Source organism: Acanthaster planci, linkage group LG17 (assembly GCF_054643075.1).
Source record: "Acanthaster planci isolate LZ-2023a linkage group LG17, COTS_SCS, whole genome shotgun sequence".
In the NCBI taxonomy this organism is placed as follows: domain Eukaryota; kingdom Metazoa; phylum Echinodermata; class Asteroidea; order Valvatida; family Acanthasteridae; genus Acanthaster; species Acanthaster planci.
In genome coordinates this window covers 13,224,560-13,244,526 of record NC_141793.1, presented here as the reverse complement: position 1 = coordinate 13,244,526, position 19,967 = coordinate 13,224,560, and the positions used below count along the sequence as shown (strand labels likewise).

The 19,967-nt window shown below is 42.9% G+C and overlaps 1 protein-coding gene and 1 long non-coding RNA gene across 2 annotated transcripts in view; one reads left to right on the top strand and one right to left on the bottom strand.

The window, feature by feature from the left end:
• Window positions 1-19,967, top strand: part of LOC110973443 (uncharacterized) — a 76,771-nt gene that overhangs the window by 19,526 nt on the left and 37,278 nt on the right. Inside the window, exon 2 of the mRNA XM_022224286.2 lies at window positions 16,984-17,123. Coding sequence (XP_022079978.1) covers window positions 17,018-17,123 — 106 coding nt within the window. The 5' untranslated portion in view covers window positions 16,984-17,017. The remainder of the gene's footprint in view (window positions 1-16,983; window positions 17,124-19,967) is intronic.
• Window positions 11,385-19,967, bottom strand: part of LOC110973446 (uncharacterized) — a 33,065-nt gene continuing 24,482 nt past the window's right edge. The window contains exons 3-4 of the long non-coding RNA XR_002597471.2: window positions 14,082-14,138; window positions 11,385-13,678 (exon numbers count right to left, since the gene is read on the bottom strand). This is a non-coding gene — a long non-coding RNA (uncharacterized LOC110973446). The remainder of the gene's footprint in view (window positions 13,679-14,081; window positions 14,139-19,967) is intronic.

Here is a 19,967-nt window from a genome sequence, read left to right as displayed (position 1 = left end):
AACAGGTTGAAATAAACTGGGTTCTGCTCAAAACTACTACTTCACTTGAAAGCCCAACAAAGAATACACACCCCGAGCCACATTAAACTAAAGTCTCATTTTTCTATCATGACCCTTGAAAACCTAACACTCAACCCCCCTCCCCCGAAAAAAGTTGGTTCCAGATATTCCCCCAAAGATTTATCGGGCCGGTCGTGTGCCCCTTTTTAAGTGGTTAATAATTTTCCCAGCTGCTGTGCGCGTAAATACGGATCCAGTGTCTAGATCGCCTCGGGTAGGAAAAGGGTTCACCGTCACTGATCGGACCGAGCACCTTGATCGGCTTGAGTCAAGAAACACCAAGAACAGCGGGTTCTCTGGAGCTGGTTGAGTCTGAGCGAATAGCAATGAACGAGCGGGCACAGGCGCTAGTGTGGTTAAACACTGGGGTCGATCCGCTGCTGGTAGAAATCGAATACATTCAACAGGAAAGCTGGTATTAACCAATAAGTACCGATGCAATCTCCCCGCATGGATTCTGTATCAGTTTTCAAACTCGTTTACAATCATTCCGAGAGGATGGTTTACGGCCTGAAGCGCAATACACGACCGTGCCTGTTATTCTTGAAATTGGCAGGGGGTGAAACTGCACGTCAGACTTAAGTCCAAGCAGACGTTAGGAGTTGTAACGTCTGGCCCATAAAAGAGACTGTGCCCTCAACCATGGAGGAATAATTCCTGCCCGTTTGGTCGTACCTTTCTCCCGCCGTGAGTTGAAAAGACGCCACCGCCGGGTGTTAAAAATACTTCGTTCATGTTATGCAAAACGCCGTCTTAAGTCGAGAAGATAATACGACGGCCTGAAAAGTCTTGAAAGTTCTCAATCTCACAATTATATTCACGTATTGCTAGATTTATTCCAGAAAAATTGGCAGCTATGAAGCTGGACTAGAATCTGAAAGGAAATCACACAAAACAAAAGGGAAAAAACAAGAAAAGTGTTGACAAACACAAGTGCCCTGCACAACATGCCGGCACAAACACGCTTGCGTTTTTTGCACACACACCAACAGAAAGAGAAGAAACAGAGGCCTACATGTAGGCATATACCCCACTGGCTTCAGGGGCATAAAAGAACATACCCAGAATTAAAGACACCGAAATTCTGAAATTTACACATTCAGAAATGGCAACCTACTTGAGGTAGAATAGATGTAAATCAATGTAATATGTTTTCGCTACACCTTTCCTACGAGGGTATCTTACCAACTACTAAATCTCTGCAGATAAAAACCAAAATACATTTTCGGTCGTCACAGTTTTTATGCACCCAGGGCAAGAAAGGACAAATATCATTACATTAATTTTCTTCGGTAAGTTCTGGACATGCAGCACTTTTTAGTTATCATTTCAGAGCTGCACTTTTATCGTGACCGTCTCCCAAGATGCTCCCAGAACCTCCTACGCAGGGTTCGTTTACAAATGTAATTGCGGCCTCAAATCTACCAACAAATAGATACCATCAATCAGGGGTGTCTCAGCGGTATGGAAACATAGCGTTGACTGCATCCACGACCGGCTTGTCAAAGGCCCCGACGGTCGACAGTCGAGTCCGGGTGGACCGCGCGGCGTACGCGATGTAGACGGGGGCCGATCGCTGGGGACAGGGCTCGGATGCCTGCATGGAGCCGGTAAAGGGTTCAACGTATAAATCTCTCTCTCTTTCTCTCGTAAATCGTGCCGCGGCCCAACGGTACGGACACGCACCAGTGGACCTGTTTTCAGCATTATCTGGCGATCTTGTTTTCCTCAAAATCCTGAAGGTTTGACGTGAGATGTATATTTTGTTTCTGCCGGAATAAATCACATCGTTGAACGGCACAGCCTGTGAAATGATTTACCCAGACAGAATGAGCACAGTGCGCAAAATATGTAAAAACATTTGTGCCAAATATCAGATTTATTGATCTGAATTTAAAAAGTGAAAATGCAAACTTAGTCACCTTGTGTGAAGGCGTACAGACAGTCTTCAAAGAGACTAGGCTGGATGCTATTCTGAGTAACCTAGTCCTTGGTTACAATTTTTTTTAAATAGATAGGCCTGTAAAGGGCATGGCGTGCTAGTGCACATTTAGCTTTATATAGCATCACCGCTAACATTTTTTCCCATTTATACGTTACGGTACTTGTATGCAAGTACTTCGTAATCTCATTTCTCAGACTGAAGTCTTCATTCAAGAAAAGCTTAGTTACCTTAAAGGAAGACAACGACGACGTCTAAAAGATACAAAAGGTAAGCTATCTGAAATATTTTTGTTTCAAGCAATTTTTATCTTTGTATAGGTAAACATGTAGTGTAAAACGATTCTAAGAAACCACCCATCAACGGTTATACCTGTCTCTGGCATCCTTCTTCTATGGTTGTTAATGCTCTCAGGAACATTATCCAAAAGGACTTTAATCAAAACCATCTCTGGCGTTACAATTAACAGTTATTCCTATTGGGATGTTGGTCAGTGCCAACCTTCGTCTTTTGTTCTCAGAGTTTGATGCCCACCTTCAAGTCATCGTGACAAATGCGAATGAAGATCAGTGTTCAGTACCACAAATTCTGAGTGCATTATTAAAATCCAACAGAATTTATGAGTGAAAGTAAAGGGCTACATAATTTTTTTTTCATAATCATGTTGATCTGTGATTTTTTGTCGTGACTTTATTAAATATATGATGCAAGCAAATAATGCGATCTTGTACTTTACGAAAGATAAGCAAAACTCTGGATGCTATTTTGTTTGAATATTTTTGTCGTATACTCGGAAGGGATAGGCGTATTGATTTGAATACAACTGAGGTCAGGCCAGTTTGGAAAGAATTGTCCAAGTTTCGCTGAAAGTCTAAGGTAAAAAAAGATACTAAAGCTTTTCAGGAACCTCGTTCCTTTTTAGAGAATATTTTCACTGCGTCATTCTGAACAATTATTCTTCGCTGGCACTTCTTCCAGAAATCTTGTTTTTAATGTCGAAGAAAATACCCACAAGAGACGCTGCTCTAACACCACCAGTAGGGTCAAAACAAAGACCCTTCCAAGTTGTTTCCGAATACAGGTCCTCTACTTAACAAATCGGTGGAACGACCGTGATCGAAATTCGCGTCTGATCAACCGAGAAATTAAGAGGCACTCTATCGGAGGCCACAAGGGGATGAGCGCGCCACGGCGCCCACAGGCAAAGTCTCTCGCTCCCGGTGAAAGACCGAAACTATAGGAGAGAAACGAACTCCCACACACGAGATGGAAAGACGGGGGGCTGGGGACAACGGTTCTTGACGGGACGATTTTGATGGTTGTCACTTTTAAGTTAATAGCCCTGATGATTTTGGCATATTTTCCCCCTTCTACATAATTATATTCAATGTGAAGATCTGCAGATGGCAGCTATAATGGCTTAGCGGTCACGGGACGCTCGATAAACACGACTTAAAGGTTCATTTGTCGAGCTTGACTGGGCACAAGGTGGGAGTAACGAACGCTAGCGGCGGCCAATTACAACTGGTGGCGGTTGGAAGGGTTATTTTGATAGCGATGTGTACCACGTGTCGACGATCGTTCAGAAAATCTCAAGTCGCTTATTATTGGCTCTTAATCGATAAGACATGCTTCCATGTCGCAGTCCTCCAACTTCCTAACAATCATGTCTTTTTAACTACAAAAAGCGACGTGGTAGTATTTATGGACAGATCTGGGCCGGCTATGATCATTATACTCAGTGTTGACCAAGACCTGTTCATTTCCTTTTATTTACACAAATAATTTTGGGGTTTTTTGGGGGGGGTCAAAAATTTAAACACTTTCGACGAGGCACTAAATATCGAATTCGGATGGGCGAGTAGACGTTGGCAACTGGTCGAGTGACAGAGGCGGGGAGTCGTTGGTTCCATGCAATCCCACTTACATAACGCTATATCTACGGCAAAATTAATAATGGACCATAGTAATATTTTAATGCAGAAAGCTCCAACGTTAATATTTAATTTGAATTTTCTGACGCACTTTCAAAGAAAATAACCGCATCAATCAATGTTGTGGGCAAATTAAGGTATTTACAATTCAGTGATAGTAATTGTTTGGTGGTTTAACGATTGCGTTAGACGTACTTGCGTAGCCTCATTGGCTTCAACTTTAAAGACACCCGAGTTTGAAACGTGCGGCTTTGTGTATGCTTCTCTGGACTTCAGTGAAAAATTGTTAATTATTGCCAGACACGTTCAGATATCACTATTTTGTTTTCAATGATCAAGTAAAGTATTAATAATAGAATTATTTAAGTCTTACACTGACGTTCTTTCGTCACTAGCTTTTCTGCACATTTTAAAACATTTTGTATAGTTATGTTATGCTGCATAAGTAATTCCTTATAATTAAACCTAGGATTATAGTCTGGATGCTACTGTCTTCAACCTTCTCGCATCTGTCGCCTGTTTAATTTCTTTCTTTTCTTCCTTTCCCGCGCTATCTGGACTCTGTCCTAATAAAGCTCTTTGTGCACGCGTCATATCACCAGCCCCAAAAATCTTAAGCACAAATATTGACGTCTCGTGTATCAAGGGGATTTGTGTGTCACACCGACTACTGCTGGAAGGCGCGAACATCAGCAAGCCGGTAACCGGCACGGGCCACGGAAGGAAGCAATTGCGCGGGAAGATAAATCAGTTATCAACAACCTTTATTTAGTAATTGCACCAGGCCATGGCAGCCATTTTAATGCGCGCCGTATCCCGTGATTCCACGGGTGCGTGATGCGATACCTGCGGGTTCCTGCACGCCTTTCACACGTGAGTAATGTGGCCCTTAGGGTTGATTCCTTATCTCCATGATGTATGTTACCAGACTAAATCTCGGGTTAGGAAGGGTGTCGATTGATGGCGCGATTATACATTATCAGATATCTTCAACAAACTGGTGTTGGATTCTATCGCGATTGGAAACAATAAGCGAGAGGTCTCCACCCACAAGACTGATTGCTGCAACTTAAGAGAGGAAACCATAAATCGACCATATGGATTCATTCATGGACAAACGGTTTCCCCCACCTGGTGTGGTATCATAAACGACAAATACATCACATCGTTGCCAAGGGCAATACGCCCTCTTGTGTCGTGTGTGGCATAATTTTTTTTTTATGATGGACGCCATTTTGATTTTTTTTGGGGGGGGGGTAACCCCCTTTGATTCACATGAGCGATGATAATTGCAAGGATCTTTACTCCTCTCAATGGGCATTGATGGCTTTGTAAGCAGGTAAAACGTCACAGTGGGTGTTGGCTCATCTGTTGACAGTTTACGACTGTAGTTTATAGTTTCCTATGATCAGGGCTCCTTCGGTACAATAAATTGTCTGAAGACTCCGAGGGGTTTTGCCTGCAACCTACACCCACAATTAGTGACTGTCAGCGCCGGCTCTCCGCCCGGTAGCGTTTGCACCTGGCCCGCTGAGTGTAATGCGGCAGATTACTTGACGGAAATTTAGATCAGAAATTGCCCGGGCGCATATGCCGAGTTGAGAGGGCAGTCGGAAACCGAAGCCTCTCTAGTGCAGGTGGTCGATTTGGAAGGTTTTAAAGAGAAACGATCGCTGATTGGCATAATTAACCTGATTCACTGAGACAAATGAAACCTGATCTCAAAGGTGAATTATGGGAAGGCTGTGAAATGATCTTGGTGTTCAGCCCTGAACATGGATGATGACGCACGCAATATACCTCACGTGCTATAATGCAGGACGTACACCAACACATTACATGTAGTTATTTCAACAAATGAAGATCGTGTTCTAATTCTTTCCAAGGACAGTAATAAACCTGTGAAAACTCCAAACAACAACAAGGTTAGTTTTGTTTACATTTGGGAGGATCGAACGTCTTTAAACCTGCATTGTCTGGACCCTGGTCACCACGAGACTCTTATCTTATGACTTCTCACACCAAATCGTCTTGATCACTTCCAGTCCAAATCGATGACAGAGATAATCTGGCATAGTCGGCGTCTGCGACAATTGACGGATTGATCGGCGAACATTCAAAATTGATCCAATCTGACAAAAAAGAGCACACGGTTAGGTCAAATAGGCAAACCACGATAGTAAGTGAGCGGGGAATCTCTGCCTCTGTTGCGGCTAGATATCCCTAAGCGGTCGGCAAGCTGTCAAAGGGACGATCCTCCACCAGAATATGCCGAACATTTTAGGTAAATAAAGAAAGCTATCATCGTTGCGTAATAATTTTAGTGTGCAACTTTTCATAACATAAATGGTTATTTGTTTCTGGGTCACACAAAATCTGTTAGTGTAGCACTAGATGATGTGACTGGTCCTAAAACGAGACAACTCCTTTAACCATACCAACTGATATGCGGTACAGATTGGGTTAGCTGTGTGTACCGGCTTTCCAATTCTTATTTGGCAACAGTTGGCAGGATTTTGGGGTTACTGCATACCATTTCTGCTAGCAAAACGCACACCCAAAAGCAAGGGCCTGGGACCCTACCCCAACGTACGAAAAAGGAGCTATTTTTTTAAATATAAATTGGAAAAATGAAAGACGATTTTTATGCTCTTTTTAATTTCTCTTTCTTCCCAAACTATTTTTTTAAAACCCAGAAAGGCCGTAAAAGCTTACATGAAAAAAATCCCAAAATTTGCGCCCTCCTCAAAAAAAAGTTTGCCCATTCCGAAAATGTGGTTATCAATTTGCCCTTACCCAGTGGTATCAACAAGTTCAGGCAATCAGAAACCTTTGTTGCTTTAGTTACATAGAAACATTTGTTTATTCCCTTCCATGAAGTTCTTACTTTTAGAAACATTTACGAATTCTCTCAAGTATCGGGAATCTTACTAAAAATAAAAACTGCTGACAAGGGACACGCGGTCAGCTCTTTGCCCCCAACGATTTAAGCTGTGAACAAATATTGAGTCTTCGAAGCGTGAAGAGCGCTCGGAGGGACGTGAATAGGGCCTGTAAACGAGTCACCACCACCCGCGCCAAGATATCACGCCGGGCTGCCGCGGGCGAAAGCTTAACAGGTCACGCTGAAAAATGATGTCCACGGTGCGGTAACATTTTCATTGCAGGTTTCCATGGTGTAACGATCTTCTCGGAAGACTGCGGGCAGATTTATGAACAAATCAAATGTACTTAACAGTCGAATAAATGTTGGCCAGCTTTTCTGTCAGTCCAAAATGCTTATATTAAAGTTCTATATTCGGTGGTGTCAAGTTAATCTGCCGATCCCAATTGTCACAAAGTCTCGTCAGGGCAAAGACAACTGGATAGTTTACTGTTTGGTTTGTTCAGACGTTCATATATCATTTTTGCAGGCTTTTGTGAATTGTGTGTTATCGATTCCAGGACTTAATATTCCATTGGCTGTGTTTCTTTTTTCCACCAAGCAGGTGTAGGGTTACCGGTGAAATATTGATCCTTACAGAGGTGGTGTCCGTTGTCAGGGCCTTAAAGAGACATTGCTCCCTGACAGTGACAGAGACGACCATCATTTCTCAAAGACTCGGGAGAGTGCAGGTGCTTGTCCATTTATCAGTAATTCTAGGATCCCTGGTCTTTATGAGGACTGCAGGTTCAAATGAAGCGGTAATTGATTGAGATTGAAACCCCTTCCTTAAATAACTCGGAGGCCTCTCTCACCATCTCCTGTTAGGCCCAAGTCCTAATAACAGGAAGACTCGGCACAGCGTCTAACAACCAAGGCTTTCCTCCCTTTCAGGTCCAGTCGGAGTGAGATCCAAGATTCATGTCAATCCTTGCGTATCACAGCATCTAACCTGGGGTGTTACAGTTCTATATAATCTTTTAAAAAATCCGAAGACAGGGAGCCTGGGAACTTTGCAAAAAAAGATTTCGTATCAACTAGTCATATTTATGATGCAACGTAGCCAGTGTCTGGGTTATCTGGCAAACGTCTTGCTATGCCCTCGTCGGCCAGCTCATCTCGTAGACGTGCACGCACCAGGTTGTAAGAATCGAACAAGATAGACCACACGGCCATGTCGAAGCCATCGCATCAAAGCGATTTTGTCAGCTCCCGGGGTCCGTTACGCAACGTAAAGTGTAGAAGGAAATCGTCCCAATCCGTGCACGCCTAATAGCATTACCAATCGTGGCCAACAGGCCGGGGGACTCTTCCTGTCAAGTACAAGGAGTAAAAGCAAGCCATCTTCAGTTCTGGACCACGCGCCTGGCAATGAGTTAAGGAGGCGAGGAGACAGCAAGGAAGGGATGTGAGTCATAGAATACAGACCTAGTTTATTATTATCATGATCAATAAGGTACTACAAGTCGTGACTGCGGTCAGGGGCAAGGCTTAGGCCGGCTTGGGACAATAACTCAGCGGCTGTCTTGACTATATGACACACTGCAAGTCTTCGCTACTCACAACCCAAGTGGTTTGGGTAATTTGGTGGCAATTCGGACACTTGACATTTTTTTTCTCTGTTACTTTTTCAAAATATTTCCTAAAAATTAATACTGGAGGAAACATTTTCAACAAGCAATATACTGGTGAATAAAAGGATGGTGCAGAGCCATCCTTTTCTCAGGAAAATGCACCTGCAGTCCTAACCGTCTTTTTGAGGGTCAACATCTGACGCATTTCTCAGTCCTAACCATCCTTTTGAGGGTCAACATCTGACGCATTTCTCAGTCCTAACCATCCTTTTGAGGGTCAACATCTGACGCATTTCTCAGTCCTAACCATCCTTTTGAGGGTCAACATCTGACGCATTTCTCAGTCCTAACCATCCTTTTGAGGGTCAACATCTGACGCATTTTTCAGTCCTAACCATCCTTTTGAGGGTCAACATCTGACGCATTTCTCAGTCCTAACCATCTTTTTGAGGGTCAACATCTGACGCATTTCTCAGTCCTAACCATCCTTTTGAGGGTCAAAATCTGACGCATTTCTCAGTCCTAACCATCCTTTTGAGGGTCAACATCTGACGCATTGCTCAGTCCTAACCATCCTTTTGAGGGTCAACATCTGACGCATTTCTCAGTAAAAATTGATATTCTACAAACTAATATGTGTGTCTTCCCTTTTTGTTTGAATTATTCATCATTATGTCGGGAGCAAAAGGAGAAATAATGGCGTCTGTGATTAAAGTGATGCAAATAGAAATGGTTGACTGATTGACATACATTTATGTGTGTCCCAAGTACCCCAAGTTGCTGTCCCACTTACCCCAATTGTCTGTGGCAGATGAGGCAAAAGATAAGGCAACATTTGGCCTGTGTTATTCTTGATGCGCAAATATGAAAACGTATGGAAGCAAACTGCATTTATCAAACATTTTTACAGTTTTATCACAGTTACCTTTTGCTAAGCAGTCCCACTCACCCCCAAATTACCCAACAACCAAGCAGTCCCACTCACCCCCAAATTACCCAACAACCAAGCAGTCCCACTCACCCCCAAATTACCCAACAACCAAGCAGTCCCACTCACCCCCAAATTACCCAACAACCAAGCAGTCCCACTCACCCCCAAATTACCCAACAACCGAGAGAAAAACTTGACGAGGTGAAAATTGTAACGTCAACCGTTGTAGAGAGCTATTAAACAGCGTACTTCCCCCAAAACACGATATCTTCTCCATCAGAAATGGGCAACTCTAGCGCGTCTATAGCGAACTTGCCTGGAACATTGTACACTATATACCATTGACATCAGATACGAAGCAAACCAAACCACATCGGACCACTTGCGAATCTGCTCAGTTGCGGTTTGACACATTGGTGTTAGAACCTGACAGCAACTTATCCAAGGAGGTTTATACTGCGGACCTTGACGTATCGACTAAGCGCTTTAACTAAGCTAATATAGACGCCAAAAGTTTCTTAAAAGGCAATTGCTGATCCTATAGAATTCGATCACTTTGCTCACCCACCCACTCGGGGAGAACCTGGGTTCAGAAGAAGTAGACAATCCGAGATGTGGGGCAGCATTGCGTCGCCAGTCGGGTCTGTATTTCATAGTAGTAATGTGCACGCCTTCCGTATTGTACTGTGCATTGCATCGCGTCATGTCTTTTCTCTGTTTGCATGTAGAGAGCGTTTATGGTTAGAAGGTTGTTATTACCTCTTTGTAGTATGATATTAGTGGTTAGGTGCCGCTCAACAATGAAAAAGCAGAAGTTAGAACACCTAAGTGTGTTTGTCATTATTCGCCTAGCACCAGTGCGCTCGATAAGCTTCGCAGGTTATTCACAGTCTGTGAAGAACTGGTCGTGCGTATTATGCGCCGTACGCACAAAAAACACTGCGCGCATGTGCTCCATCCCAAAGCTTAGGATATCAAAAGGCAAAAGTACTGCAGAGCAAGAGATTTTAGTCTTCATCACAATGAGTCCGGGGTTCTGCAATGAGAACGGATTATTATAATGCAATCTGTTGCAATAGCTACTTCTCCCCTGGGGACGTTTGGCGTAGTATTTAAATTAAAATCAACCAGTTTTGTTACCCGTTGTGCACAATTGTAACACACGCATGGACATAACCAACGTAACGCAAGTAATTAGAATATAATAGCTACAATTAATAATCCTAGTTTAAGAAATCGTGAGGGTGTGTTTTGGGGAAGTAATTTGACGAATATGTTTTCTCACATGGCTTCCTATTCTTAAACATTTTATTCGCATTGTCCATCAACACTGCGTCTTTCCAACTTTTGTCTCCCCTCATAAGGCGTTTACGTGAGGCAGTCATGTCACCTTGGGGTTGATAACTAGTTTCCCAAAACAACTGCAGTGCAGCGAGAGTTGCGACACTTTGATGGGCAGTGTAGCGAGTGATGCAATACTTTGATGGGATTCACGTGCCCTGCAGAATTCTCATCAGAATGAAAAAGGAAGTTCTGTAGGTTAATATCAATGGCAGGTGGTGTGTTTTGACTCCAGATTGTTTCAAGGCCTTCGGACACATTCAGCAGCTTCGCAGAATTCGTAAATGTAGCCAGAAGTTTGACGGATATTAAATAATTAGGTGCCTTAACAAATCAAAACATAAGTCTGCGAGTTTCAACAATACGTCTGCCAAACACTGTCGCCTCATTTTGCTTTGCCAGTCAAACTTCCAATGTGTTTTCGCCATTATAGGTGGTAATGGGCATTTTATGATTCGCCAAATGAATCATTCATTAGACTAGCAATGTAAATGTTAACCACACTTTCAAAGTTCGACAAAACAAGTTCATGGAGGCTGTCATTTTAAATCGAATGTCACGGCCAATGATTTGGACACATCCAAGGACTGTCACGGTATGCGACTCGCACGTGTTGTATCAAAATAAACGCCTCGTTGGCGGGAACTAGCCGACCAGGCCCACGGCAAATGCACTGTGAAGGAGGCGATGCATGACAATGCTTATTTGAACAAATCTATATGCATGGTAGACGACCAATGACATAATTGATACCAGCGTTCGCTCGCTTAAGCTTTTAATTTGGGATAGGAAAGTTTAGGCTAAATGGGTTGAAGATTGCAAATGTAGAAATTGTGGGCCTATTAATGTTCTTAGTACCTTGATTCCGCTGTACTGGCTAAAAATGGTACAACCACTACGATACCTAGCAATGACTCTAATGTGAAAAAAGCTCTACGTGCATCAGGTATTGTTCACTTTTTATGATTTTGATTTTAGTGATGGGGAACAAGACAAAAAAATTCCCAGGTTCCCACTAGGAGTCATAAAAGACTTTGTTAGTCGCAATTGAAAATAGAAGTACATCGTAAACAACTTTTGAAATCATGACTGGCTAGTCAAACAAGTTTTCTGTTGGCTTACATATTAACTATTCTCTCATCCGACCACTTTACGAAATAACAAGCCAGTTACTGGTAAGTCTTTATAATAAAAAGTTCAACCTACAAAAATAACAAGCAGTAACCAGAAACAGATACTTCAAAATATCAGTTGATACGCACTTCACTTCAAAAACCAAAGAACAAACATTGCCGGGAGGGAGGGAAACTTTAAACATTATTCAATATCCATTCTGTTCCGATAGCTTTTGCCAAGGTTCCTAATTCCATTGGTAAACGAGCACAACTACAAGGTTTATGATTACCACCTGTGTATATGGAAGCTTATTATAAGAGCACTGGATTATTTCCATGTGGGTTTATCACAAACTACCAGAACAAAAGGATTTCATCAGCAGCATACATGCACTGGAAAAAGGACATCGCCAGTGTTTGAGGATGTTTGAGTCTAGGCAAAGTGAATTGGATAGAATGAATCTCTCGCGACCATTTTAAGTGATCGCGACCATTTTCTACAGAAATTCTACCTAATTCACAAAGTATTATATACTTGTATATAATACGTTGTCATTTCGATCCATATAAATTTCGTCTACACTTCTACACGACATGACACCAGCTGAGCAAAGATAACTGGACGAAATTTATACCATAATAATGACTTTAAAAGAATGTTAAATTATCAGTCCATAGTTGGAAGCCATCATCTCCCGGATCCGCATCTACGGGGTCCGGAAATTAACTACCCGATGCTCATTTTCACTTTCGGTTTGAACTTTTCTTTTCTTTCGATGGCCTGCAGTTATTAAACTGTCATTCTGTTCTTGGGTCAAACAGTGAACCGTAAAACGTAGTTAACTTACACTTACCAATACAATAGAACACAAAGTCAACAGCAGCATTTCGCCTGGTATTATACCACCAGCTCTGTCCTAATTAATCAAGACAAATTTGACTGATTACTGGTCATGTATTTAATTGTTAGTTTAAAAAAGAACAGTATTGGTACTTCTCACTTGTAAGGGTTGTTTTGGCGGTTTTTGCTAGTCTCGGGGGTTGCAGGGCCCGAGGTAAGAGTGCCCCGTAAGCTACCCGATGAGAACAGGTGCTTCCCGCTAGGACGGCCCGGGGGTCGTATTCCTGTTGTTCATAACCGCAGGCTTAGGTTTATTTTAGCCTACTGATTATAATCAGTTTGATTATTATCAGAAGGTATCTCGTTTCTCGGTAATTGCCAAAATAAATCCAAGTCACACTTTGAATTCGTATCTAAGTTGCAATTTGGATAATCGCTGAAGTGGTTTTTAAACTCTAGTAATCAAAGAGGATACTCGACACGGTCTTGTATTAATGTTTAAATACTTTGCTCACCAAATGTTATTTACGTTTTGCCCAATTCAGTTTTAATACATTGACTTAAAATAGGCTCATTATGAAAATATATTGGTGCAAATAAACCTGACTTATTCTGCCATGTTTGTAATCTTTTCTATTAAAGAATTAAAAGCTGATTCTTTTAACTCTGACCGTTCTCTGAAGTAAACTTTACGTATACTACTCGAGAAAGAGTCAGTGTGATGTGTTTAAAAATCAACAGCAAGTTAACTTAATCACTCATTTTCAATCTTGACAAACTGCAATCTATCGTCAATGAAGGGAACCACATTTACTGATTTTTAATTTATATCGTTTACTGCGAGAAGCAAGCCTAATTGCCAGGCCTTGAGACCGAGGTGTGTCGGTGTTTTCAAGTCCTTGTGAGGCCACAAGATACTTCCTCTACCCCGGCGGGTAGCCCGGAGCGCTCGGCAGAGTGCGTGCAGGGCTTCACCGCTCAAGGTTGGGCCGCTGTTTGGACGGCAGTTGTTGCAACCTGTGGATGTTTTTACAAGCTTGGAAAGAGTTGCGAAATTCTGATTTGGTTGTGACATGTGACATAATGGTATCACGGTCATGCATGGGATAAAAGAAATCCATCACAGTGGTATAAAGTGCAAAACTCACACTGAATAATTGCCCTATCAAGTTTTTGAGGATTTTTCTGTTGAAATATTGTTTCATCGATTTGCCGAAGTTCCTTACTCGATCTTTTAATTTTTAAACTGGCAAAATCGGGTAAGCAAATTAAAATCCTTAAATAGAAAAGAAAGACATCAAACTAGCTGTGCGAGTTTATTTTGAAATGGCTTTAATTGTGACTGCTTGATTACATGAGTAAACTCCACCTCAGTGGACCTACTGTGGGGCACTGAATCAAATCTCTTGAGGGCGCTTACCATGCACTCCTCGTTGGGTGTTGTCCGGGATCCAGACGATTTTGTAGTTCCCGGGGACTGGGAAAGGTGGAAACATCGGAGAAGATGGAAATGATGTTACATTAATTAAATTACTAACCATGATTGAGAATGTTTAGACTTAGTGTACCTATCAGCACACCTGTCGACTAGAGAACCCACCTTCCCCCAGTTTTTGAGGGACCGAACTGTGCCACGCCCACTGCAGTTGTACCTCCGAGTGAACTCTTTAATATCAAGTAGCACAGTGTACCTATGTAAAAAGTAGCGAAGCTGGTAACTGTCATAACTTTCTGCTCATATCCTCTGCGTGCGTAGATTGACCTGTGTAATAACAGTGACCTCTGAGGTCAAGCAGAGGTCACGGGCCAGACATCATACTGCATTGTGCTCCGTGGGTGTCAGAAGGAGGCGAGTGTGTGTTCTGATTAAGTTTCGTCTCCGCACGAGTTGGTTTCTTCAAGCACCGCTAACACGTGTTTCTGTCACCGTTCGGGGGAACTTCACGACGGTGCGAGATGACAAGAAACAAATCCCGTCACAAACATCACCAAAAAAGGAAACAGAAAAGTCTGATAAGTTTTAAACTCCACGGGTCAAATTAAGGTGGCGAGTCGAGCGGTGTTATCCCCCCAACTCACTGATAGTAAAACACCCATGGGAGCTGGCAACTTCTGGCATCTGCCCTGATTCTGATAAAATAGGGGAGTCGGGAAGGATGCGTGGTACAGGAGCTCACAACTGAGCAACCTGGTGTGGTGCTGAGGGTTCGTCCAGTGTTGGAACTATCTCTCTCTTATGACCTAAATTCGACAAGTGACCATAAATGGCCGGCAAGCGTGAAGAGGGGTGTGTTTCGAACACACATGTACATGTACTAAACATCCTTTAGACAACACCCCGTGTTGCATGCAGGTTAATTTGCAGCAACCCCAAGAACAGAGCAAGGTAAGAGCCAAGATATGACTATGAGTTGAGTGAGTCCAGGAGGGAAAAAAGCCAACTCATCACAACAGACAAAACAGATGCGAGAAGGAATGAACTCAAGACCGCCGAAATACACCTCTTCCACCCACCCCTTCCCCGAGGAGACGCTTGCCAAATCCACCTTGCCTCCCCTACCAAGCTCTGAATCCTCCCACTGATATATCTGTCAACACGGGGTTTATTCTTAAACAACACGAGATGATCCGTTACACGACAGCCCTTTACCCGAACAGGGACCCAAGGTCCAAGCGGTATTGAGACAGGTGAAAAGGACGGGATGGGGGGATTTAGCTTAACCTGGATTCCATAGGTCAGCCAGACGAACCGAAAAACGAGTCGAGATTTGAAAGGATGAGTAATAAATAGTCTGGTGCAGGAATTAAGCAGCAGAAAGGACAGGTGGCCTAGGACAGGAGGTTTCTTATTAACGGATTTAAAGGGTGATAGTCTTCAGATATTGGAAACTCAGTCACGCTCATAATAGTCTGGTCTGATTTTACGTTGGCTCCAAATGCACATGGGCCTACATGGATACGCATGCCCGATGCCACAATGCCTTGCAAGTTCACATACAAACGAAATTCCATGATTCGAATTTTGTGGTTCATTAAATCTTTGGGTCAGTCAATTCCGTTGGCGATTCAGAAACAAAGGGAATTAAGAGACGGGAGCTCAGATTTGTTAACTACATCTCCTGAATGTATCGGTAAAGCTGTTGTACCAAGAAATTTTTGACCTAAGTTTTGTTTTCAATCGTGCCACAAAGCTTCAAGTAGAATTGAAAGAAAAACATATTAAAACTAGCCGCTGGGATAGCCATGTTTGCAAGGAAACTTGCAAGACTGCCACAGTTCCAAAACTCGGATCCTTTTATTTTTAGGTAAAGCACCAGCACAATCAAGAGTGCATATTTTGATGGCTACATTTGCTTAGAATTCTGCGCGGTACTGCCAGGTGACGCGTGGTGGATACAAGATAGGGGGTAGAAGGCGTTTGAGTGCCGTCTTCTAGAAAATCAGTCTTCCGTTATGCTCGAAGACGCTGCAATCATATCTAGGAATGCTCGCCCCAACTTCCAAACAAACGACCCGTTACGAAACGCCCGAGCATTAATGAGAAACATTACACCCAAACCTGCTTCTTTGGAAATATCGAGCCCCTTGGGACTGTCTGCAGGGGATGTTGCTTGGGAAAATCCGGCCGGATTATGTACCTCTTTCACCCATGCGAGATGCTGGCTCTCCCCGCATGTCTGACCAAGAAGTGGGATGTTTCCCCTTGTAATTACTACGCACTACGCGCTACTTCCCGATCTAAGCAGTGTTACGTGTCGCATCAAACACGTCAGGTGGACCCCAACTCTGTACAAATAATAACCTGATATTTCATGCCTGGTTTCTTGGCCCTCTGTGAAGGGAAGCGCAGTACTTCAAGGGAGAGGCACTGTCCAAGCATTGATTGCCAGAAGATGCATTAGCCTGTTGTAAGAGAACGTGGCCTGGCAGGGAGTGCATTCCATTGTCTAAGATATCTTTAATCTAAGACACATTTTTCATCTTGTGCATTACAAGAGAGAGAGAGAGAGCATTTCATTGACAATGGAAACCAGGAATGAAACCGACTATTCAATGCAAGCCTACCGCCAAGCTAGTCAACAAACTTGAAGCTAACAAACCACACCGATGACCAATTCTGAGTCAAATAAACCCGAAGTGCACACACGACTTGGGACAAACTGACCCACCGAACATCAAACAAATCAACTCCCCAACCACGTACACTGTACTTCTCGATTTCGCCAGACATCAACAAGCTCCCGCGAATTATGATTTATATTCATGACGATTCCTGATTCTGAACTAAACTCCATCTATCAATGTTTTCCTTCAACATATAGGTCAACCAATAATCGACACCAATACTATAGGTGAATGATGGAAGGGTGCCACCAGCAGAATAGCCGTGTCAAAGGTCACTTGCCATACTGGCAGCGACCGATGAGGGCGCTACCACTACTAGCAGATGCAACACAATACGGTAGGTAAACTGACCTTTCAAAACTTAACTCCAAACTAACCAATTAAAGGGCTAGATTAGCCATCGCGTGACATGTTTTCCTTTTTTATCAGCATTTTGGTGTTTTGGTACAAAATCTCAATCCAATCACTCTCGCAAGGTTTTATCGCAAAACTTCAAGCTCATTACTGAGCATCCATAAAGCAATACTATTCTCTGAAACCCACCAAGAACACATTGATGAAGACCAGTTGGATTTCAGTCGAGAGACCTGACATACACAAGAACAAGGCTAATGTTTCCTGATCATCATCACATAGATTTCAATGGACGACCTCTGAATGACAGTTAATCCTGGACAGCTTTATGAGAGAAGTGTCAATTCCAAGGCATTCGGTGACATGACATCCCTTCTTTGCTGTCTTTCATCTCTGTGATTTTTCTCAGCTGAAAGATTCTTAAACTCCACAATCTAGAAAGTTCATTGTCCTTTATCGTTTCATGTTAAACATTGCCTCGTACTTCTCCTTAGCGGAGATGGTAATTCTCCTCATACATGTGTGCGCATGGATTCACTGCGGGCCACAATCTAAAAGAATGGTGCTTACGTTGTTATGACCCACTTTATGTTTGTCTCCCACAATTCCCACTGGATACTAGACTGTGTCAAAGATGGCGGCATTAACGTGCGTTAGCCTCACTCCTGAAACTCTCCATGGATAACCTGTCCTTATTTTTCACCTGGAACGTTAGCCGCGAGTTCCCTCCCCCCCCCCAAAAAAACTGACACCGACACTACCATCAGGTATCAACTTTAATTGACCCGTGCATTTATTTGAATTATCAACGCTGGGGTTACAGCGGAAGCAGTGCCGGTCCCCCGTGCGCTCGGAGCTGTCCCCGTCAAAGGGGGTAACTCCGGCCGAGTCGTGCCGGGGTCGTCAAGCGTTACCCGGGGGACAGTCACGGGACAGTCTTGTTCACTGGAACCCCATCTCTCTCAGTTCCCTCGTTACACCGCGGAATTTCAAAGTTTTGACAGATATAATTACAACCATATCGCTATTTCGACGTTTGTTAGGATCTATCACATGTGTTGTGGCAAGGGTGGCCGAGGACTGCCGCCACTGAAATACTTAGCAGTATGAAAGAAACCAACAGGTGCGTAAAAGCCGACAACTGGGGGTTCTCGTGACACAGTGGACACCTTACCCCATTTCCAGACACCCTTCGGAACAGCCACAACTGAATCGTCAGTAAACAACACATCCCAAGTCATATAATTATATAACATGTACAATGTATCTGTCTCCTGTCAAAACCATGACCTTGTTGACAATGTGATTGTACAAGTTCGCTGAAACTGCACATCATCGCCATCATACAGTACCCGATTCACATAACAACCAAATATCCTTAATCGATCAACTCCAGATATGTTCGATCAAGCAGGGCTCCGCTCAAGAAACAAATGGGAATCAAACATGCACATGAATTAACACTCGTATTGTTAGACATTTCTAATACCATACACTTCAAGACTTCCTCAATTCGTGAGAATTCCCAGTTTGGGCCATCAAATCAGACAATTAAGTGGCTTGATTGAATACCCTGCGAATATTACCAATATGAATCATTGTGACACCGTAACAATTCAACGACTTAGCAACCGCGGAAGAGCTTAATAGTCTCTGCCCAATTCATGCCTCCGTCGAATGGTTGGTTGGGGTGAAGAGTCCAACCAGACAGGGGAGGTATCCAACTCATTTCACCCTAGTAATCACGTTAGATATTATTTGAGGTATTGACACCGTTTAATGGATTGATTGATGATAGAGGAGGGAAGAAGATTAGGGGTCACGGTGGGGTCAAACAGACACTGTCAACACAATTCAATTGACTGCTAAGAAGAGCCTAGAGGTAAATCATAAATCATTGGCACTGGCTCATCGACAGAGAAACGTCTCTTAGTGATAATAGGGTTTATAAAAACGAGTAAGATCGTTTTTATGCCGACGCAGAAGCATGAAACAATATTTGTGTTCAATAAAAGATCAGAAAAATTGCATATTAAATTTGAACTTTAGACGATGCAACAAAACAGTACAAATGAAACATTTCCGAGCAATGTGTTAATTTGGTAAGAAAATCTGACAACTTCTTTACATTTACAGGCGTGAGGAAGTCTTACAAGTACATGTAGTTAAAAATAATCACATTATGATTATTCCATTTATTGAAACAGCATGCAATGTCATGTTGACGGCGTGGAACGCAATAATCTAGCTTCCATAACTCGCACAAATAAAAATGTGCAGGTGCACGACGTTGCGTGCACTTTACTTTGTGAAACAAAGATATTCAGTCAATCATCCGACCTGTTCGCTTTACTACGGCCAAAGAGCCGACCTGAACTAAAACCCCAATGATGTGGTGGAAATTGTTCGCATAAAGTTATGTCTGCCGGACAAGAAAAGTTGGTGTCTTCAGTGGGTGTTTTACTGATGTCATACAGGGCGGAAAAATGGGCTCAGCTGAGTCTGTCTTTGCAGATAATCGACCTGTAAATGTGGTATTACTCGCGCAGGTTTTGTGAGAAGTAAGAATACATGGAACACGGAGGGAGTCAGGTGCGTCTCCAATCACATTTATTACACAACCACCACACCAGTGACCAACTTGGGTCGATTGCAATATGTTGAGGGAAAACTTTTGGTTCAATCGAACTCCTGGACGGAATTTAGAAGATATTCTATGAGACGTTACAAAGAGGGAAATTTTCCTTGTGCGACGGTCAGTTTTCATACGCTGGTTATTTGTATTTGGGAGGATTAGAGCGCGTGTTTATAGCTTTACAATAACATG